Consider the following 24,070-nt stretch of genomic DNA (forward strand, 5'->3'; position numbering starts at 1 on the left):
GGCAAGGAATAAAGAGAAACTTTGTTTTCTCTTAAATTTGATGGAGCGGACACCATTGTGGTTATTGAAAAGTTGAATTTGATAGCAATCTCTTCTGTCAGTGCAGAGAAAAAGATAACTTGGTTGAGATTGCTTGAGAGTTCAAGATCTGTTCGCAATACCCATGGTATGCCATCAACAAACACATAGTTCATAGTGTAAGAGTCACTTTTCTTGCTTTATCTCTATGCCTCATAGAAAAAATTGTCTTTGCTTTGCATGTTTTCGTGCCTTTCATTGTTTCTATCATTGTAGGTGGTTGTCTAGGGAACTTTGCTAGACATGATAGAAAAGAATGCACTTCGTTCTTTGGAGCAAGAGATAAAAATAGCAGCTACCACAAAGCATCCAATTAATTTGCTCGATGAGCCATCTCTTTTTACTTCGCATCCATACAATACGAGGGTAAAAAACATATTTTTGGCAACATTAAGAAAACTGGTGCTAAAGAAAAGTCAAAAAAAAAAAGAGGATTAACCTATTCAGTCCCATCTTGATGCAACCACTTGTTGGTTGCTCTATCGGTTGGTTTTCTATTTTAATGCCTTTTGTTTGACATTGCATTGTGTAGTTTGTGTTGGCTTGGATAAATTCTGTGAATATTCCTGGTATTTTTTGCACTTGAGAGACCTCAAGCTGCTTGTTGATTTGCCCAAGGCTTGTAAAACATGGGTGGATATCACTAACAAAGAGTCCACTATGTATGAGGAGAATATGATTGCTCTCTCACCATTTGAGATTGAGACATGCCCTTGCCCCATGTATTGCCAAGTGAGAAAGCTAAGTTTGAGGAATGGAAAAAATCAAAGGAAAAGGGTGTAAGTGGTGGCTGTCTAAGTCAAGATAAAGTGGCTTCCACAACTATCTCCTCTTTCCCTAAGCTTTACCTTGCTAACAAAGATGTGGTTTTGAAGGTGATCAAATAAGGGGCAAGGAAGTGCAAAGGGGTGAGCATGCTCAAAGAGGCAAGCAAGCTCAAAAGGGCAAGCAAGCTCAAATTAATGAGACACAGAGTACATGTGACTTTTACTTATTTCACTTTGCATATTCATGTCTCATGCAACTTAGAGAAGACTAGCTCTTTATGTTGGATACTTTATATACCTTCCTTGTAAAATAAAGATTTATGTTTCTTTGTTTGTTTTGTTTTAGATCGTGAAATTTTTGCTGATGACAATTCACCACCACTTGATGTTGGTATGCATGGTAGCTTTCATTGTGGTATGCTTCTTTTTTATGGATATACGCAAATCGATTGCTTTGTATGTTATGCTTGTTGTTCATTCATTAGACTTGCCGTAATTTTCAATGTTTAAAATGTATTTCTTTCTATCATGGGACTCTCCCTCGTGGGTGGAGAAATATGCCCCGCAGTGTGAGTTGGAGATTGTGCGTAGATTCATAGTTGAGGACTTAGCCTTCATGGATGAGGTTACGATTGAGGGTATTGCCATAGAGGTATCTGACATGGTTATTGTACACTTAGTTTTCTTGGTGCTTTGATGTTCTTGATTAGCTTGTGACATGTCTCTATTTTTTGTCATTATTGTGCGACAGATGGATACCTTCTACTTTTACATGCTACGACGTCGAGGCTACATGACCTCTTTACATCTTCAAGAGAGTGCCACATTACAACATGATCATGGTGTGCAGTTCTCGCGGCATGCCATTTGTCACTATTTGCTAGATAGTGTGAGGGTATTGGAGGCTGGCGAGGAGGCACATTTGAGATCAGGTGTGTAGCAGAGTGTCGGATTTGTGAGATGCTTTCTAGAGGCTCTTTGTCTTCCCAGAGGATTGGCTTTGGAGATAGGTAGTAGTACAACCCCTTTGATGCGTACATGCATCGCATCTGGCCGCCCCTGTTATTCTTTTGATAGTGACCCTGACATTGCTGGTCGCATTCTACAACCTTTGGTAGAGGGACCTTCTACAAGCACTAGAGATCAGTCCAGCTCAGACGAGGAGATTTCAGAGAGTGAGCCAGTGGATGATGCATATGGCTACCCTTTTGATTAGTATGGTTACTACTATTGACTTGTGTTTTTTCATGGTTTGTCAAGGTCACTACTATTGACTTATTCAGGACATTATATGCACTCTAGGATGATATGCTTTTGTGTGTGAGTTTTTGCCATGTGCTTTGAAATGTTAATGAAATGCGGTTTATAAAATTCTTATTGTAGTGTACTACCATGTTATGTGGAGGAAGTTGCAAGGGAGATGAGCAAGGGTGCCTCCTATGATACAATCAAGACAAAAACCAACAAAGGGAGAAGAGTGGGATGTTGTTCTGTAAATGATGAGTGTGGAGAAGAGAGGGATGTTGTTTTGTAGATGATGAGTGTGGAGAAGAGAGGGTGTGAAGTGTATTGAGCTTTTGGTGTTATGTTAAGACAATGACTATTGTGCTAAGACTATAAGTATTGTATGGGTTCGTTTGAAAAATTTGATAACCTAGGGTCTTTTAACCTCTATCATATGGTTTAGTTATCAAATTTGAGCATGCATGGAGTGTTTTTTTGTCGTTTCAAGTCGTGGTGTTGTAAGTAAGGTTTGTGAGTTTTCAATAAACAATTAGAGTAGATAAGAGGTGTGATTTTGGTTCTATAGTGGTTGAATTCTATTACTTCTCTTCGTGTTGCTCTTTTTTACTGCTCCCCTCAGTCTTTGAATGCTTGGTTTCTGTCTCTGCTCAGTTCCTGCATGCTCGGTTCAAAGTTAAATTCCCACACACAATCCATTTTAATTCTCACCCAACCTTATCCTCAAAGATTCTTTTTTCTAGCCACACATATATTCTATACTTTCTCAAACCAACCTCACCCTCTTCACCTTGAGATATTGACCTATCCATGCCACATATATTTCACTCATTTCTAATCTGGCTTGAGCCTTTACATTACCTCCCATTTTTCTCCAATTTAATTGATCCTTATCCACAAACCTTATCTGTAATCTAATCCTCACTTACATAGACTACCTTATTACTTTGTGCCAACATGCACATGTTTCAAATAGTTTCGTAGCTCCTTGCCCTTACTACATGTTTACTCTTACCTCTTTTGTTAAAATCTAAATGTTCACCCTTATGTAGAGTTTTTATCACAAGTTATTTCTATTACATGATGCAACACATATATTCCATCCTTGTATCCTCATTAAGTCCAGTATTCACTCTCTCTTGCCAATTAGTGGAATACATAGAAAATTCTTTGATGGACAGCCCCAATTCTCTACTAGATGAAGGCCCCTCATACCCACATCTCTCTCACGACTCTTCCATTTTGTGCTCTCATGCTCTGAACTCATCCATCCTAGCATGTTCTAGCTCTCTTGGTCACACTCAATACTACAATGTTTGTCACCCCTATCACTCTCTTCTTTTGAATCCTAAAATAAAAGGCTCTACCATAAGCTCAATTGGAACAACAATTGAAGAAGGGGACGCCCTTTGTACCCAAAATCTCGAGGCCCAAGAAGGCATTGTCCATGGCCTCTCTATTCAATTGTATTCCTCAACATGTTTGGATTGGTACTTTAGTGGCATGAAGATGGAAAAACCTCGTCCCTCTGTCAATTAACAATGTGGATATGCCTACTATTTCTCATAAACTCTTATTGGATATTTCTACGAACCTTCAAGGTCACTCCCTCATTGAGTACATTGTTTCCGTTTCTCTCACATCTTTGTGTTCTATTCTATTTCCTTACATTTTTCACTCAACATCTAGTCTTTATCTAAACTCTGCTTCAATCTCAAGATCACATCCTAGTCCTTATCGCACAGTCTCTCTATGGGCTCAATATCCTCATATTCTAATGGTCACACACACACTCCACTTCACATGTGTGCCACTATCTCTTAAATAAATGCAATTGCACACACTCTTAGCTTCCTTCTATACATTCAGGATTCTCAAAATGTTTCCAAGCCATAAAAATCCTATCTCGTTGAGTTTCTCATTTTCACATCACTATTTCTCAATGTGCAATCTTGAATCTCCACACATGATGTTATCCTACCATCACATTCCATCCACACTATATTTATTTATGTCCCATCAATCCCAATCTATCAAATTATCATTTCTTTCTATTCTATCCTATCCTACCTTCCTCTTGCAATCATCTTGCTCTAATTGTATACCCAAATCTTAATCATTATTCCATGTCACATGGCAACAACTTGATCAACAATCACAAGTACCCTCACTTCTAGTTTTCTCTCAGTATCATCATGAAATGGTCTATCTCTTGCCTTACCCAAATCATCATCTACAAATTGTATCTTTCTCAAGTAGGCCAACTATTTTGACCTTCCAAAGGAGGGGAAAAGAATGGACAAAGTGCAAAGAAATACTTGTGCACATTTGCACAAACTACTTTGTATGGATAAAAGAGCACACTGAGACTAAGTATACTATTATTGAATATGTGATACTCAACTCTTGGAGTTCTCTCAAAGACAATATGCTTGAAATTACTCGTCAATCACTTGCTATTTTACACTTCTGTATTCATCAACAACCTTCCCAAAGATCATGTCACAAGCACCTTATCAATCTCTGTCTGACTATGATATCTAGTGACATTGGGATCATATTTCCATCTACAAACATGATCTCACCATTATTTTACTCAACTATCAAGCTTCAATTGGAATATATCATCTATTTACATGATGAGCACATCTCTTCTCCTTGTAGCCAAAATGATTGGCAAAAAGTTTCATGCTATAATCATCATTGTAATATTCTCCTTGTAGCCAAAATGATTGGCAAAAAGTCTTTGTACTGCAAAAGAAAATCCTAATTTCCTTTGAGAAGGGAGGAAGAATGCTAGAAGATATTGTTAACCTTTTTTAGAGAGGGGGAATATTAGAATATTAGGATGTACTCACATGAATATGTACTTAGAGAATATCTAGGAGACAATATTTAAATATTTAGGGGAACTAGATAAGATGGATCTAGAACATGTGGATGATACTTCACTAAGAGAACCTACCATATCCACACCTTTATTGTATATATATGTGTACTCTCACCTATTCCAATGCAGAAGTGTGTAAGCAAGTGAGCAATTCAAGTGTGTGGTTCATTCTCTATATCATTGTCTCATTGTCTCTCTCTCTCTCTCTCTCTCTCTCTTTCTCTCCCATCACTTTCACTACTTGTAGAAATAGGGCTTATGCAACTAGTCTAACACACATATGAAAATGCAGATAAAGACATGAATCATATATTAAGGCTCATGAAGCATTTCTATTGACTAGTCAAGCTACAACTCAAAAAATTGCAGTCTAGACTCATACATCAAACTTGACCTAAAATGATCCCTAAAGAAAGTCATTGGATCTCCATCATGAGACCTAGAAACCCAACAAGATTCTCGTTGGTGAGCCAAGGTGGCTTCAACATGTTCACATATTTTTCACATGGAATATTCATTTAGATTATTATGTGAATATTCCGCAAAATAGACATCAAGCTTGAAGGTAAACATGACAAGATAATATATTAGATGCATTTATAGTGTTTTATTGTGGAGATGGATAAAGGAAGGGACATTAAAGTGTTAGAAATTTGTGCATAAGTTAATTGACCATATTTTGTTCTTCAGTTGATGTAAGGCAACCCTATTTGAGTTCATGAGTAGAAAGTTATAAAAGAATAATGTTTCCACCCTGTTAAGAAACTTCTAGTTTTCTCATGCCAAGTTAACGTACGTTGACTCTTGAATCCTCTTTGTAAAAATTATCTATTCTCTTTTTGTTTGTAAGTCTACAAAAGGAGAGAGCACTATTAAAATTATTAGAGTGGAAAATGGTCCCGAAATGCTTCTTAGCAGAACTTGAAACATTGAAATGTTTAAACACTAGCCTAAAAAACATTTCACCACAAAAATGCTTTCCCTTTATTGAAACAACTAACACACCACATTTCCCCATCCAAAACATTTTAAGGCAAGCATTTTTCCAAATCCCAAAATGTTTTTTCAAAAAGTGGTTATGTTACTTTAAAACTTTCATTTAAATATTATTAGAATAGTTTTGATTTCTAGCTTTGGGCCTATCTATTTTTTATTCATCTGATGATGGCACCACATCAAGGTCCATGATTCTTTAGTACGTGAATCATCAAGCTTTGATTGTTGATTTGACTACCACAATGTTCTTTCTTCTCTCCACGATGTCGAGAATCCCAAAATATATCCATGTAGTGATTCTCTCAATGCTTGTGGTTGCTTTTTGTGTGTATGTGCATGGGCACATTCATAAATGTTGAAAGTAAAGAATGATTAGATGTAAAAGAGGCCGTCTGGCCAACATGCAATGTCCACATTAACCAATGGAGAAAAGAAAACCGTGGGACAATCAAAAAGGCAAAGTTTGGTGAAGCTCTTGAACAGTAAGAATATCCTTCACCATCCCATGCAAGTAGTGATTGAAGTCATGCATATTATCCCTAATAGTGATTGAAATCAGACATACAATCTCTAACCATGGATTAGTCACATCGTAGATGACAACTCGTGCTAATATCATAAAAGCTACACGACACAATAGTGAGCAATATGACCATGAACTCTAAAGGCAAACTTCAAGATAGATGCTTTTTTAGGATTTCAAATGTGTCGAAGTCTAATAAAAAACAATGAAGGAAAGGAAAATGTTACAGCTCCATTGTATACTTAGCAACTCTCAAGCAATCCCTACTACTTTTGGATTTACTTCTATATTCAACACTATCACACTTCACAGTTCAAAGAGGTTGAATGCCATGGGTATACCCCTTATTCAAAAACAATTCGCTTGTTTTTCATCCAACAAACCCTTATTGGAAAACAAACACGATGGCAATATTGACATGTCACCATATGCCATACTCGTTAACAACAAAATGCTATTTCGTCAATGATACGAATCTCAATCTTGTTCACAACCTTTAAGATTCATTCACAATCAATGCTCACAAGTTGAAATGAATCTTCAAGACACAGAAGACTGAGTTGAGTATATTATGGCTAAAGCATGATTAACTTAAATTGCAACGTGCACAAAATATCGCAAGGGCTTTACGTAATTGATAACAACTGAAATGGAAGGTGCAAGGTGGAGGATATTTAAGGTCAAAGTAGGATTAATTGAAACTTCAACATGTGCAAAAATGTCACAAGGGGTCAACATAATTAAGAATAACTGAAATGGAAAAACCAAAATAAAACAAGGGAGAAACATTGCTTTTGAATTTTTTTAAAAATCGCAAAAACAACCATAAAGAGCTCAAAGTAAAGATTGTAGTACCTGTAGTGTCTAAAAGAGAAACAAAACCATGAAAGATTTTCATTAGAATAGAGTATGACACAATTTTCTTGTTACAAAAATCCAATAGTTCCACTACAAGAGCTCCAAAAATATGCCCTACACTCAAGTCCCACCTTTTGGACATTCAATTTAGCTATCTTCCTCCCACAATAAAGTCAGTGTTTTTACCATAGAGAGCCCCAAAATACAAGAGGATGGCACTTGCACCGCTTCAAGAAAGAACCACATAAGACTGTAGAAAGATGTCCTTTTAAGTGGCTGGCCTTTGACAAGCATTGAACAGTTGCCATGTTAATAGTGCCATAATCACAGATGCTGAGAACTTGAACGTCACAACATTGGAGAAATCCCAACCGAATGTATGGCGCAAGTAACTACAAAAACGACATTCCAAATGTCTCACATCAATAAGATCTATGCACATTGCACACATTCCTATGTAGTTATATGTATGTCCTTATGCCACTGAAAATGTGAAACTCTCCATCTAGGCCTTGTAGCAATTGGTGGAGCATATGTCCAATTCACATAAGAAGACTTGCTTCCATACATTTATTGAGCAAAGGCCAATTAAACATAACCTGGTAGGGCTGAACCCATTGGACCACTATAAATGGGTTTAAAGAATGCACATGCTATGTACAATGCTAGGAGGTAGAAGCAAGGCTTATGCAACAAGCAGTCTTACACACATCTAAAAATGCAAATAAAGAAATGAACCATATATCAAGGCTCATCAAGCATGTTTGTTGACTGGTCAAGCTGCAACCCAAAAAACTGTAGTCTAGACTCATACACCAAACTTTGATCTGAAATGACCCCTAAAGAAAGTAATTGAATCTCCCTCATGAGACCTAGCAACGAAGCAAGATTCTCCATGGTTAGCTAGGGTGGCTTCGGCATGTTTACATATTTTTCACATGGAATATTCCTTTAGATTATCAAGTGAATATTAAGTAAAATAAGCATCAACCTTCAAGGTAAACATGGCAAGATAATATACTAAATGCATTTAGAGTGCTTTATCATGGAGATGGTTAAAGGAAAGGACATTTGAGTGCTGGAAATTAGTGCATCTAACAATTGACCATATTTTGTTGTCAATTAATGCAAGGCAACCCTATTCGAGTTCTCGAGTAGAAAGTTATGAAAGCACTATGTTACCGCCTTGTTAGGAAACTCCTGGTTTTCTCATGCCAAGTTTGTGTACATTGACTCTTCAATCCTCTCTATAAAATTGTCTATTCTCAGTTTGTTTGGAAGCCATAGCCCTACAAAGGGAGAGAGCACTGTTCAAATGATTAAAGTGGGAAAACAATACCGAAATCCCTCTTGGAGGAACCTGAAACACTAAAACGTTCAAACACCAGCCTTAAAGACGTTTCAAAACCACAATGCTTTCCCTTTTTGGAAACAGCTAACACGTGGCATTTTCCCATTCGAAAATAACCCAAGCACTTTCCCACATCCCAAAACGTTTTTTCAAAGGATGGTAATGTTATTTTAAGAACTTTCATTTTTAAATATTATTAGAATAGTTACGCTTTGCAGCTTCGGACCCAGTTAATTTTGATTCTCTTATGATGGCGCCACATCAAGGGCCTTGATTCTTTGGTTGCTTTGATGTAGATTGTTGAACGTCAAGAATGACTAGATGTAAAAGAGGTAGTTCGACCATACTAACCACTGAGAAAAAGAAAACCTGAAAAATGTCAAAAGTGTGACAATAGAAAAGAGGAAGCTTGGTGACGCCCTTGAATAGTAAGAATATCCTACATCGTCCCACACATCTCTAATAGTGATTGAAAATCACGCATATAATCTCTAACCATGGATTAGCCACATCGTAGATGACAAGCCATGCTCATATCTTAGAAGCTACATGGCACAATAACCAACCCCTAATGTGACCAATATGACCATGAATTCTAAAGGCAAACTTCCAGATAGAAGAATTTTTAGGATGCCAGATGTGTCAAAGTCCACAGCAGAACAAGAATGAAACAAATGAAAAGGTTGTTGCTGCAATGAGGAAAACAGGACCACCTATGGAGAGAGAAATGAGGGAGTGAACAGTAGACAACGTGTGAGCAAAAACCGGGAGTGTACTTGCTTGCTAAATTGAAAATGATAGATGAAAGTACAACTAAGATTTAGGTCTAAAGATTTAACCTAACCATAGTTTCATCAACTAACTAGAGTTGAGTTTATTTACTCTAGAGCCTAGGGTCACTACTTTAATGTCCTAAGACACCAAGTGTACACACCCTACAATGACACTTTAATAAGTGTCCATATCACTTAAATTACATTAGACAATGCCTAGAATTGGGCAATTCTAACACACCCCTACAATGCCAATGTAATGAATTACAAGGGTAGTAAGTTTAAGGACTTTTGAAAAGCCTCAAACTTCTCATGTAATAACGCTTTGGTGAAAATACACCAAGTTGATCTCTCCTGCAAAGCAACTTTCTTTAACATAATGATAGTGAATCTCAATGTGTTTCATGTGAGCATGAAACATAAGATTTCGTGCTACTACAATATCACTCCAACAATTTAAGAAAATGGGTGTGTGACCCTCCGATGAGATTCGTAGATCAGCCAACAATTTGCAAAAATGAATGTGAGGGGTTGTTGTGCCACCCTCAAAGAGAAATTTAGCAAAGTGGGAAACCCAAGATAAGTCTTTGAAAGAGAGTTCAAGTTGATATTTATCATCTCATCATCAATCAACACCTCCGTAACATTTAATAGCTGCTCTCTCCATCTTGAATGTAAGTGAGACATTTTGGCATAGCATCACCCTCATCTATATTCTCTTTGCAAGTAATAGATTCTTGCCTCATTGCACGCTGCAAACATATGTTCCAAGATATCCCTCGCTGCCTTCGAGGTCTTGCATGACTAGAAATGGGCTATAATTGCCCTCTTCACACTGAAAGAGCAATAAAAAATAAAGCATGTGCGTCCTTCAAATCCCCTTTATTCTGTTCTTCTGTAGGAGGAATATGGGCAACAGCAAGGGTAGCTTGCTATCCTCTAGCTCGTCTATGAAGTGTTTGAGGTGCAAAGCCTCATGGTCGAGGCTGAGTCACTAGTTACAAAATCCAAAAGACCCTTTGCAACAAGCCGATGTCTCACCATAAAACTCCACCAGGAGTGGTTGGTGTGAGCCAATTCATCCTCCTAAGTGAGGACACTCAAAATGTTGTGATGCTCATTGTGACCTTGCTGAGCCATTGCTGCAATAAATGCACAAACTGCAACCACACCTCCAAACTTAAGTGCAAAGCGTACTCTTACGAGTACCAAGATCCCAACATGGGATATAAATTCAAGTACTAAAATTGTTGAGTACCTCGAAATGCATGCCAAGACTACACAAACCAATACCAAATCTGCAATAAACAATAATTTATTGTTGTACTATTGCACTTGCCTTGGAATGCATGCCAAATATAAATTTCAAAGATTTAATGCTGAAAATCCCCAAATTTTCCAAAAAAAATTCTACCAAATCTTATCCAAATAGCAATTAAATGCTGCTATTGTACCTGTTTGATGCCTTAGGATACGTGCCAAGCAAAATCCCCAACCCTTCTTGATAAAATTTCAAGAAATAAAACAGATTTCATACTTGTAGCCTTCAAATTTAGTGTAATATTGTCTCAAGATTTGCATAGACAACAACTAGCAGTTGGACTTCACCTCCACATGCGCGCCAGACCAAAAAATCACAAAAGCCCCAAATTTCTTGCACCAATGTTGAAGACATTGCACAATGTTGGCAATTTTAGTGGAGATACGTGCACAAAAGCTCAAATTAGGCAAAAGCCCCACATTTTTGGGTATGTTGACCACCTCAAGAAGCGTATCAATGATATCCGAAATGTCAATGGATGCTAGAAGGTTGGGTGGTATTGTTCAAGACACTGACGAGCTGTGGATTTCAAGCAGAAGCTATGGCATGCAATGAGACTGGCATGGAGTTGCAAAAATGGTAGCTCTTGGTGGCAAAGTTGCAGTGGTAGGTGGCAAGACAAAGCTACACAAGTAGCAATCAAGCAAGCTGGTGGCAAAGCTGCATGCTTTGCAGTAGGCAGCTAGGGTGATTGGCACAGGGAGCGCAGATGGAAGCCATAGTGGTTTTGCAAAGGTGGTGCAACGTGCGAAGGCTGACAGGATAGCATGGAGGATAGTGTAGAGGCGGGAGTGGTGTTGCAAGCAGTGTGGCCTGTTGGTGCTATTGGAGGTGCACAAAGGCATCAGCTCACTGACACAATGGTGGGTGGCGCACGAGCAGACTTTGCAGCACTCCTTGATAGCTAAGCAATGGGAGCAACTCTCAACCTCGCCGATGAGGAACTCAACTCTAAAACCAAATGAAAAAAACGGATCCAAATATGGAGAGAGAAACAAGAGAGTGAGCTAGTTGTCTTTTACAACAAATCGTTGTTTTCTCATCAGAAAATGGACCAACGGTTCCCTATCTCTCTTCTAGGCTATACAGTGGCAGAATGCCTGAACCGAGTCCCTAAAAACGTTTTTCCACTTGATGCATCGGCAAGTTTTGCCAAGTGGCATCCTTCAATCTCGTTCTCCAGCATTATCTAGCTTATTAAATTAGTTTTAAAAATATTATATAATTATTCTAATGCTCCAAAAAAATAATTTCACTAGTCAATAATTAAATTGGCTAAGTTAATTTGTCTTTCAAGTATCCCTAAGCAACTATTGACCCTTCGACTGGCATTAATTAATTAGTTAATTAATGTAGTCTTTGATATTATCATTGATATTAGTAGCCAATAAATTGGTCTAGACCCAAATCTAACATCGGATACTACCTAGTATCTATCAAGCATAACTTATTACAACTTTTTTCTTTAGCATGAATTGATATCTCGAGGTCTTAGATCCCACACTGTGAAATAATTAGCTTGCACCTCACATGCTCAAGTCACATTAGTACATCTGATTAACTTTAATCAAATGCTAAGCAAAGCAATAAAATTTTACGTTCTCGTGACACACTGCCCCCGTAAAGTCTTTGCAATCGTCCTTGACTGCACTACATTGTGCTAAAGGAAAAGCATACTACAGTGGAATCTACATAAGGCATCGTAGTCACAACATGGCTGCTATTGTCTAACCATGCCATGCCCCAAAGTTACTAAAAATTTATAGCTAGTATATACATAACATTAAATTGAAAATTAGTCTGGAACTATTGCTAAAGACCCATTGGATGCATCCCTAACCCATGTTTCTCAATTGTTCTAACTTCAAAACCACAGTTAAGCATATTCTCAACATAAACAATGGTTGAAACTATCAATGGCATTTACTAATATATTGGTGTCCATGGAACCAGTTATAAACCATTGAAAACTTAGCATAATCTGATTATGAGCTAATCACTTATACTGATATGAGAATTGATAACAAATTGCTGCAAATGTAATCCCAAATTGATTGCAAAAACTAATCAGTAACTAATGCAAAAATTGATGTAAAACTGATCCCAAAAGTGACCATAAATAATTCTCAAACCAATTAAAAATTGAGCTAAAACTAATTAGAATTATCCTCAAAATTAAGGCAAAAAATTATGCCAAATTGATCATAATCTGATGCAAAGGTACAGTTTCAATGCTCGATGAAACTCATATTCATCTGCATATATCCCACAGTGACTAGTATAATTAGTGACCTCATGGGAAGCAAATTGTCAGTACAGTACCTTGGATACATACTAAATATATCCAAGATCCACTAAATACGAGAGCTATCCAAAATTGGTAGAGTGGAACTGCTACCTCTCCCTTGAGCATTTGGCAATGCTTTGAAGCCCTACTCTACTGAACTTGACTAAGCTTGAACCAAGGTCAACTCTAATTGAAAGGCATCTTGGTAAAGTTGCAACAAATGAGGATGGTCTGCTAAGTCATCCTCTTCTATCCACTTTGCGTCTATTGGTGAAACAATATTAAAGCTTCACCAAGAAGCATATAGAAACTTTTAACTTTACTTGCCTTGAAACCTGCACTAGGTTGTAGGCCTTTCTTCCCCTTGAGCATTGCAATGCTTTATACTTTCACATTGTTGCAATTCCAACTTAACTAATATGCAACATTGCATCCAGTTGGCTAGCTCCTCATATGTACCTAACATGCTAGGAGCACCAGATGCATTAGGAAACATTCTTGTTTGCATACTTTGGACCATTATAATGTGATTGTGCATGGGAATTTGCGTACTACTAACCATACCAAGATACATTTTCACATACATTGCATGCATTACTAGCTCTACTTTTTCTCATGACTAACACTACACTGAGAATTTGCATGACCAGCATTAATATCATGAGTCCAAACACAATGGGTTGCATACATTGGGGTTTGCACACCACGCATTGGTTGCTGCATATAATAAGGAGTTGTCATACATACCTACATGCAGCCCCTAACCCACCATAGCATGAAAACTAGTGCCACCACCAAAGTAACCTAGCTCATTATTTGGGAGCTTCAAGCGAAGGCTTTGGCATTGCATTGGGTGCACCTTGTTGTCCCAAAGGTGTACAAGACGACTTCTTCTTGCCCTTGCTGTCCTTCTTTGGAGCATTCAGGAATCGGGTAAACTGAGGATCCTTTACCTATTCAGCAAAGAGATTTGCTGCCATTTTAATCTGATTCTTGAACTAGTCATCAAATTGCTCTTCACTTTGCTTATCATCAGCCTCATTATGCCTAGAAGGCCCTGCATCTTGCGCAACAACAACATTTTCAGCTTGCTGCCCATGGTCCGAGCCTTTGTCCAAGATAAAGCATTGCATTTACTTCTTCCCCATGTGAGTATCCATATTGAGAGGCATCATCATTGCTTGATTCCATCTCACTCTATGAAGATATATTGCTGTAATTTATCTGCTAAGAGCAGAAATTAGCACCAACACAAAGCTTTGGCTTCCAATTAGATGCCTTGAGCCCACCAAATCAAAGGATTGAGTTGTGTCCTAGAAATGGAACCATAAAAAGAGTGTTCCTCCTCGAATAGGGTAGTAATTCCATGATCAAGCACTTAATTACAGCAATCGGAAAACAAACATAAATTGAAATGCACAACTTACCTTAATAATCTTGGATGTTTACATAATTGGCAATTGAAGTTGAGGAAATACCGAAAGGTCCCACACTATGAATTAACTTACACCTTACATGTGCAAGTCACATTAGCACATTTGATTAACTTTTAATCAAATGCTAAGCAAAGCAATAAAATTTAACATCCTCGTGATACATAGTGTTAGATTTATAGGCACAAACTATCTCGAGTGTTGTCACAAATCTCTAGAGCAACGCCTACTAAAGTCTCTCAAGTGGCATCTCGATACTAAATAATGATCCAAATACTGCCTTTTTGGGGCTATAAATGAAAACTAAAATAGGAATGAAGTAGGGAAAATGTACTAAATGACTTGGTTTCTCAACACCCCCTCTCATGCCAAAAAGAAGTGAAAATGAGAAGTGCGAGACAGAAGAATATCAACGTCCAATGTTCCACTTGTAACATGACATGTGGTGAAGAAAAGTAGACATGATAAGGTGATAGAACCCGAAACTCAACCTCAAGGGAGAAGCCACAAGCTCCGTTACTCCATGTTGGAAGGTATATGCAAGCTTATCCTCCAAGCCAAACATCCAAAGCCCTAACATAGAAAAATAGTATAGATCCTAGGTGTTAATGGTAAGAAAAGGATGAGCAAATACATGAGGAAATGGGGGATAAAATGGGTGAGGAAATGGTTGATCTGGTAGTGTCAACCACCCCAAGAATGTAAAGGGTTGTTAGTGAGGTTGGTGAAGAACCGTAGGATACAAAAGAACCCCTCAAAAGTCGAAGGAATGAGATCCCCCTCTGAATTTCCCCTTGAATCCCCCTCTAAGAGAGGGGAAATTAAGAAACTCATGGATCACGGTGTCTCAATCATCTAAAGGGGAAGAAAATGCCACTGACGATGCTGACAAAGGTATATAGACCTCAATTGGAATAGAGGTTCGATAACTTCCAAAGGTAGCCTCTCAAACCTGAGTAGAAGAGGGAGTAGAGGGAAAAGTATCACACAAAAAATCATCGATGCCCACATCTGAATTGATGTCCATGGAGCAAGGCAAGGGAGGTGAGGAGATGGATAACTCCTAAGGAGCCAAGTATGGAGACCAATAAGTGTAATCTCCTCGATACCCACATCCAAATCGATGTCCTTGGAGCAAGGCAAGGGAGGTGAGGAAATAGATAGCTCCTGAGAAACCAAGGATACACGACGGTCACTCTCTCTCAATGCAACAGACTACGGAGCCAAACGAGATAGAGGAGTCAAATAGCCTCTATCTCTCAAACGAGTGGACTAAGAAAATACGCTATCCAATAATTATTGTCTCTTGGTTGATTGGACTGCAAAACTGTAGGTCATGGTTGTGCAAGCCATTGGACCTAAAAATAGGTGAGAGAAACCTCCATAGCATATTGTCATGGTCTCTAGGAGGTCGTGGGGTTTGATGATCCTCCTTTTGCTCATAAGGACTTAGAGTGCACCAGATGCATCTTATTGCCTTGAGCGTAATCTGATAGTCGATACATAGGGCCTAGAAGAGAGATGTGGCAAGGAGTTCTTGATAGTAGATGTATATAGGCTTGTGGTGAGGGAAGCAAAGGTCAAAGTCAACAATTCTCGGTGGTCTTACCATCCTTGCCATAGTAGGAGCACCCAATGGACTGTTCGTCCAGAGAAGCCATAACACTAAAGTGTCAACCTGAAAAAGGAAGGGTGGGAGGAAGAAGATAAGAATAACTCCCAATGACATAACGGAATTGGGGAGTACTAGCTCTCTAAGCATCTCTAGCTCTAATACCATCTCATAGTAATAGGTATGCTCTGATACCATGTCAAAATATGACCGCTATGAACGCAAATCAAAGAGGGAGTAGGATTTGCAAGAAGAAACATAGTATACATGGGAAACACTAAGAGAGAACACAAACTCAGAAAGCATAGAAAAAGAAGATGAAGAATGATGAATCATATTGAGTGATCAAGCAAATACAACAGACCAGAAGCTCTAAAGATAACTATATTGTCTTGTTTGAGTAAGGAGGTAGCACTTGTAGGGAATCCGCACAGTGAAGAGAGCAGAACACGATCCTCAAATAGTAGGATATCGAAGGTGAATGCTGAAGGGTGAAGGAAAGGACAGCTTGCTCTAGAGGGAGCGAAATGCAATCCTCAAGAGTTGTCAAAGATGAAGGATATGCTGAAATCTCTCTAAAATTATGGCTGCTCTTAAGGCGATTGTTGGGCAGCCAGCTAAAAAAGAAAACACAAGAAATTTGATAAAGATCTCCCCATGTAAGTGGCTGGGTAGCCCTTCAAGAGTGAAGAAACACAAAAACGTATGTATCTAATGTAGGGCTAATAAAGAGGGTGTAACTTGCTATAAACAGCATGAGTGTGCTGCAAACGAAGCTTGATGATGATGCCATGTGAAGAGGGATCACGTCAAAGATGATGTAGGCTGCAAAACACTAAGTAGAGATGGCTATAGAAACCATGAATCATATAATTTCCTCCTTGCAAGGTGTGAAGGGTACTGAGAAGAATGGATAAAGGAGAGAAGAATATGGAAGAGAGTGACAGAGTGTCAGAAGGAATGAATGTGTGGGATGAATGGGTGGCACACAGATACTAAATAATGATCCAAATAAAGCCTTTTTGGGTCTCTAAATGGAAACCAAAATAAGAAGAAAGTAGGGGAAATGTATTGAATGACTTGGTTTCTCAACACCCCGCTCTCAGGCCCAAAAAGAAGCGAAAAAGAGGAGTATATGAGAGAAGAATCCCCAGTATTCCACCTATAAGGTGACATGTAGTGAAGAACAGTAGACATGATGAGCTCATAGAACCTGAAACTCAACCTCGAGAGAGAAGCCACAAGCTCCGTTACTCCATGTTGGAGGGTATATGCATACCTAGCCACCAAGCCATGGCCGAATCATTCAAAAACCCTGAACTAGGAAGAACTTGTAGATCCAAGGTGTCAATGGTAAAAAGAGGATGAGTAAATAGATGAAGAAATGCAGGACAAAATGGTTGAGGAAATGGTTGATATGAAAGAGATAAGTCAACCACCCCAAGAATGTAAAGGCTTGTCGACAAGATGGGTGAAGAGCTGTAGCATGAGAGAGAACCCCCTCTAAAGCCAAAGGAATAGGATCCCCCGCTCAATGCCATTGGCGGTACCGAAGAAGGTATCTGAGGCTCCACTAGAACATAGGCTAAGTAGCTTCCAAAGGTGGCCTCTCAAACCTAAGTAGAAGAGGGCGTGGAGGGAGTGGTATCACACAAAATCTCCTCAATGTCCACATCAGACTTAGTGTCCATGGAGCAAGGCAAGGGAGGTGAGGAAATGGGTAACTCCTAAGAAGCTAGGCATGGACAGCAATCACTGTCCCTTAGTGGAGTGAACTACAAAAGAAGAGCAAGGAGTCGAACAACCTCTATCTCTCAAACAAGTGGACTAACAAGAAGAGGTTATCCAACAATCATTGTCTCTCCGTTGAGCGGACTATAGAACCATAAACCATGGCCATGGAAGCCATTCAACTTGAAAATAGGTGGAAAAATCTCCATAGCGCATTGCTAGCAATCTCTAGGTGGTTGTGGCACTTAATGATCTTCCTTTTGCTTGTAAAAAAGACCTACCATACATTAGATACGCCTTATTGCCCTCAGCTTAATACTCTGATAGCCAATGCAAAACAATCTCTCTCACCCAAAAGGGAGATGTAGCACTAGGAGTGCTTGATGGTTGACACATATGTTGGTGGTGTGGGGAGAAAAATCGAGGTCGATAGTCTTTGGTTGTATGACCATTCTTGCAACACAAGGAGCACCTAGTGGAGTGTCTATTAAGATAAGCCACTGCACCAAAGTGTCAACCTAGAAAAGGAAGGGTGGAATCACCTAGAAAAGGAAGATGTTGCCACTCCCACAACCTATCTTTGCCTTCTCCCTCCCACCCTTCTCCAATGCACCGGATCTTCTTGGGGGCATAATCAAAAGATATTGCCACTCCCACAATCTATCTTTGCCTTCTCCAATGCATCGGATCTTCTTGGCTCTCTAAGCACCTCTGGCTCTAATATCATGTCAAAATAAAAGGAATGCTATAATACCATCTCAAAATATGATAGCTGTGAAAGTAAACCAGAGAGACAATAGGTTTTGAGGGAAGAAACACAGTGTGTATATAGAAAACATGGAGAGAGAACAAAAACTCAAAAAACACAAAAGAAGATAATGATTGATGGATCACAAAATCGTGCTAAGTGAATCAAATAGATACAACAAACCCAAAGCTTTGAAGATAATTGCATTGTCCTCTTTGAATCAAGAAGCAAAGCCTATAGGGAATCCACATAGTGAAGGGAGTAAAATGCAATCCTCTAGCAATAGGATATCGAAGGTAAATACTCAAGGCTGAAGAAAAGGACAACTAGCTGTAGGGAGTGAAACGCAATCCTCACAAGCTATTAGCAATGAAAGATATGCCAAAATCTCTCCGAGATTATAGTTGCTATCAAGGTGATTGGTGGTCAACCAGCTAAATAAGACAACGCAAGCCGTAGACTGCTAGGCAATCCTTTAGGAGAAAAGAAAACAAAAAAACGCAAGTATCTAATATAGGGCTAATAAAGAGGGTGTGACCTGCTATAAATGGCTTGAATCTATTGCAAATGAAGCCTAATGATGATGCGAAGTGAGGATGGTTGACATCAGAAGATGTAGGCTGCAAAACACCACAACTAGAGATGGTTGCCGAAGCCATGAACCCTAATGTTCTCCTCATAGGGCGAGAATGGCAATGGAGAGGATGGATAAAGAAGACAAGAATATGGAAAATAGTGACAGAGTGTCAAAAAGCATGAATGCGTGGGATGAAGAATGAGGAAAGTCAGTGCCATATTTACAAGCATGGACTATCTCAAGTGGTGCCTCAACTCTCTAGAGTGGTGGCCACTGAACTCTCTCAAGTGGTGCCCTAACACTAAATAATGATCGAAATAAAGCCTTTTTGGGATTGTAAATGGAAACCAAAATAGGAATGAAGTAGGGGAAATGTACTGAATGAATTGGTTTCTTAAGACCCCCTCTCAGGCCCAAAAAGAAACGAAAAAGAGTGCGAGAGAGAAGAAATATTAACCTCTGGTGGTCCACATGTTAGGTGACATGTATTGAAGAACAATAGATATGATGAGCTAATAGAACCTGAAACTCAACCTCGAGAGAGAAGCTATAAGCTCTGTTACTCCATATTGGAAGGTATATGCAAGCCTAGCCACCAAATAAAGCCTTTTTGGGGCTATAAATGGAAACCAAAATAGGAATGAAGTAGGCGAAATGTACTGAATGACTTAGTTTCTCAACACCAGGCTTCTATTGATGCTACCATAGTGGCTACTTTTCTGACACACCTCTTCCAATTGAGGTACTTCTACTTCATTGTCTCCACCATGTCTAGGTTCATGGAGTTATTGTAGGCCTTCTCATGGACTACACATTGATGCCTTTTGATCCCTAATCCAAGCTTCCTGGGCATTTAAATTGACATTTGCATTTGTTTTCCCTAGTGCCCTAGACACTAAACAACATTAGAAATAGGATAAAGTTTTATTATAAAAGGCACTTTCTGCATTACTAGCACATAAGTGTGGCATTTTTTATTGTGATCACATTGAGCATTGTACTCTCTAGACTCCCTCATTCATCAATACATCATCTCTCATTTCATGATCAAGTATCATTGTGCATCAATCAATTCATTCATTCTCTATCAACTAATTGCGCAGTTACTTCATATCTTGGGCAATAATGGTATCAAAACCACTTACAAGTTACCTCCACCATTGCTCACAACCACCTTCAACGCAACCATTGACATTGAGAGCCAAACCTCAGTTGTCTGCCCTACGAGCCATTGCCGCCGCACCAACTCAAGTCTTCTTGACAATTGCATAGTTCCACAATGGCTTTCATGGCTGCCTAAATAGAGCAACAGCTTTTTTTCTCTAGTTTCTCATAAGTGCTCTATATCGAGGCAATTGCTACTAGCCGGAACAACAGCTGGCAACTCGATTAAACAAGGCAATGGTGAGTGCCTAAGAAGCTACGCAACATGGACAAAAGGACTGGCACAATAGATGGAGGCACTAGATGAACTATGCGTGTGGCTCAAGCAGCAAGTGAACAAGCAGAGTTGGGCATTGATTGCATGAGCAAGGATATGGCATAGCTGGTGTAAATAAGGCAAGTAGAATAGAAGAGCCAATCAACAGTTGTAGAAGAGGACGACGGCGGTATTCTAGATTATTGAGGACCCGAAATTTCTATAAACGGGCATGCTGCCCTTCATTTAGCCTTAATCTTGTTTTTGCATATTGCACTTCATAGAACTTTCCTATCCACACCCCATTCATGGAGGATATCTCAGCCAGAGCTGCCCATCATCACTCTCCACCATTAGGCGCCTAGGGTTCGGCCATGCCACATTGTTTGTGACTGTTTCCAGCCCTCTATTTGCTGCTGTCAGCCAAGTGACCTATTGCTGATTGCATGGTTTGTTTGTTGCATGGGCAGTGTATATTCAATATTCGCTTTCATTCATTCCATGTGTTCATTGTCGCTATGTTACCCTAACCCTAATTGTGTTTTGTGTTCACTTTGTGCTTTGTTGTACAATTGTCTTGTGTTTTCTATGTTCATATCATTGTTCACATGGTATCAGAGCTAAGCACTCTTTGAGAAACCTTAGCCTTGATATCAAAGCCCCTCGCAAAGCCAAAACCACAAAAAGGAAGATGACTTAGAATACATCTTCACCACATCACGACAATCTAGCACATCAAGATTCGAGCCAAAGTGGGTCACAGAACTTGCTCTGCAAAGATTAAACATAGTTGGTGAATTATCACACTACCATGGAGTCCCTTGACCTTATGAGATTACGTGAGCCAAGTACGATATTATCTTGATGCATCAAGCTCAACAACAATTGAAGGTAAATCTGAGTTTTCCCTTGCCTAATGATTTTGCACGAAGGATGGAAGCTACTCAAAGGACTGGCCATCTTGACATGGAAACTAGCATGGAGTACAAACCCTTCATCTCTCTATCACCTACATCTCCATCTCTACCTCTTTCATCTCTTCCATACATATCTCTACTTTCATTCACTCCTATGTTAGGTACAAATGTCAAAAATCGATACTTCTCGATCTTTTGAATTTACTTTCTCTTTTTTGCAAAATATAGGCGATTCTCAAGATGAAGGAACTCTTCAAACCAAGTATCGGTTCATAATTCCTGAAGAAGATAGATTTCTCCATTTGAACTCAAGAAAAGGTAAGCAAAAGATACATGATTCATTGATGAGTGCTCCTTCTTCGTTTCTTCCTTCCACTTTTACATATCATGGTCGATTTGATTTTGGAGAATCATAATTTGCATTTGATGAACAAAAGGAAACTAACTCATTTCCCACCACTACACCTATTATAAATCCATTTAATCTCCCATCCATCCCTTCCTCATCTTCCATTGCACACTCCTTTCCACTTCCCTTAAGTGCACCTTATTATACTCGGCACACCATGCTAAGGGGTTTCTCACACTTAGGCACAACCTTTAGGACCTCTCATTTCACTTATCTAGGTAGTGTATGATGGAAGCTCATCCTTCCACACACACTTTCCGACTATCCCCCCCGCAGGGACAGCATCAAGTGTGGAGCATTTGGTAACAGAGTTCACCTCTATGGCTTTACCTAGTGGACCCCCTACTCATTTTGTAGTGCCTCAGCTAACATTTGGGCATGGCTTATGTGTCCCAGTGTCTCCACCTCCATCGGCACCTTATCAAAACATTCATGTTCCAATGCCTTTGAATCAATCAACACTCATTGGACACCCACAGCCTATTTATGCCTATCCTCCTGTTTCTTTACCTATTTCACCTACACACACTGCCCGTATCCATCTTCTCAGACACCTCATGGTTCTTCGTCCTCATCAACCAAGCATGCATTTAATGATAAGACTCATTTTAACACGTCCAATTATACTATCTAGTAAAATCTGATGAGACATATCCTTGACTCCTAGAACCTATGGGATATTGTGTAGGGTTTAGAACCCCCACCTGATCCCACACTTATTCCATATGAGGTTGTGCGCTCACAGAAGGCTAGGAATGCCTCTACTATTCTTGCGCTAATGCAGGGCTTATTGCCATAGTTTCATTCCTAGCTTTGGCATGTTGACTTAGCGTCATAGCGTTGGAAACACTTGACTGACCGCTATCTGGCTCTGAATAGGACCCGTTGCATAAATCTGAACCATGAGCTTCAGAACTTTAAAATCACTGTTGGGGATTACCCAAAGGTCAAGTTGCCAGAGTATCGGCAACTCCTCATCACCGAATTCTCCACTATAAGGGGGGCTTCTAAGTCCCCTGATGACCAGGTCACATTGTTCCTAAACAAGTTGCCAACGAAGTATTTTAACTTTGTGTAGTAGGTGATCTCATAGCACACTATGCCCACGTTCTATGAATTCGAGTGTCAACTATTGCATTACACTTGGTCGTTGGATCAGTTTCATGGGGCATCTTCTATAGAGAGGACTCTTGTTGCTTCTTCCCCAAGAGAAGGGGTAGCAAGGGAAGGGTCAAGAAACTCAAAATTCCACTTAGACTCAAAATCAATCTAGTGAGATCCAAGGTAACGCCTGGTCACCTCTTAAACCCGTGTGGCAGAACGTATCTAAGAAAAAATCTAAGTATTGTCAACATTGTCAAAGGACTAGCCATTTTGATGAGAAGTGTTGATCAAAGGCTAGAGGCACATAGCCAAAACCCAAGTCCTAGACCCCCACTCCTCAATTGGACAATCCCCAGCAGGGAAAGTAGGGTGGTGGCAACCAATCTCAGGGGCAATGGAGAGGTCAAACTCACACTGCCACCAGCTAGCCATCATAGTCGACGATGTTCTCAATGCCACAAGCCTTATCAGAGTGGTCTACATAGGCCCACATCGTCTTCGTAGAGACATTTGAGGATACGAGTCTCATCTACATCTACAAAATGCCTCCCGACGACAAGGTGATTGTAGAGGTCCACTCATCACATCCAAGTACTTTAACTACTCCTTGTATTGTGAATAGTAAAGCTACTCGTCATATGACCCCCGTTACGGATATTTTCATTTCTTGGGCCCCCACAGTCAAGAAAGTCTCGTGAACAACTCCTTGATCAAGATTCAGGTTCACAATTGCATCACTTTTGCCACCGACCAAGGTCCAAATCACACTACGCTAAATGATGTATATTATGTTCCTCAACTTGGTGTGAACTTGTTATCCGTGTGCAGCGGCTTTGCCAAATGGAATGAGCGGTCTTCTTTACAACACCCACCATCAAGGTCCTTGACTCTCAAACTCGTTTAATGATTGCTCGCACTGAGGTATAACCTAGTGGCTTGTATGACACGATACAGTTTCTTTCTGAGCCTTAGCCACTACATAGAAGTCTACGAACACTTTACATATAGTATTTTCGCTTTGGACATCTCGGAT

The 24,070-nt window shown here is 39.4% G+C and overlaps 1 protein-coding gene across 2 annotated transcripts in view; it reads right to left on the reverse strand.

Moving 5' to 3' along the window:
* Positions 1 to 7,357: 7,357 nt before the first annotated feature.
* LOC148020786 (seven transmembrane domain protein) overlaps positions 7,358 to 24,070 on the reverse strand; it is a 108,589-nt gene continuing 91,876 nt past the window's right edge. Inside the window, exons 7-8 of one of the 2 annotated variants that reach the window (XR_015694633.1) lie at positions 8,537 to 8,643; positions 7,619 to 7,746 (exon numbers count right to left, since the gene is read on the reverse strand). Coding sequence is in view for 1 of the 2 variants with exons in the window: in XM_087698600.1 (XP_087554726.1) it covers positions 7,623 to 7,746 (124 nt within the window). In the remaining variant the exon portion in view is untranslated. Of the gene's footprint in view, positions 7,747 to 8,536; positions 8,644 to 24,070 lie in introns of both variants that reach the window. The other variant, XM_087698600.1, reaches the window with a different exon arrangement.

The sequence above is a fragment of the Lygodium microphyllum genome, chromosome 18 (assembly GCF_053477565.2).
Source record: "Lygodium microphyllum isolate KBCC chromosome 18, Lygodium_microphyllum_v1.1.10, whole genome shotgun sequence".
In the NCBI taxonomy this organism is placed as follows: domain Eukaryota; kingdom Viridiplantae; phylum Streptophyta; class Polypodiopsida; order Schizaeales; family Lygodiaceae; genus Lygodium; species Lygodium microphyllum.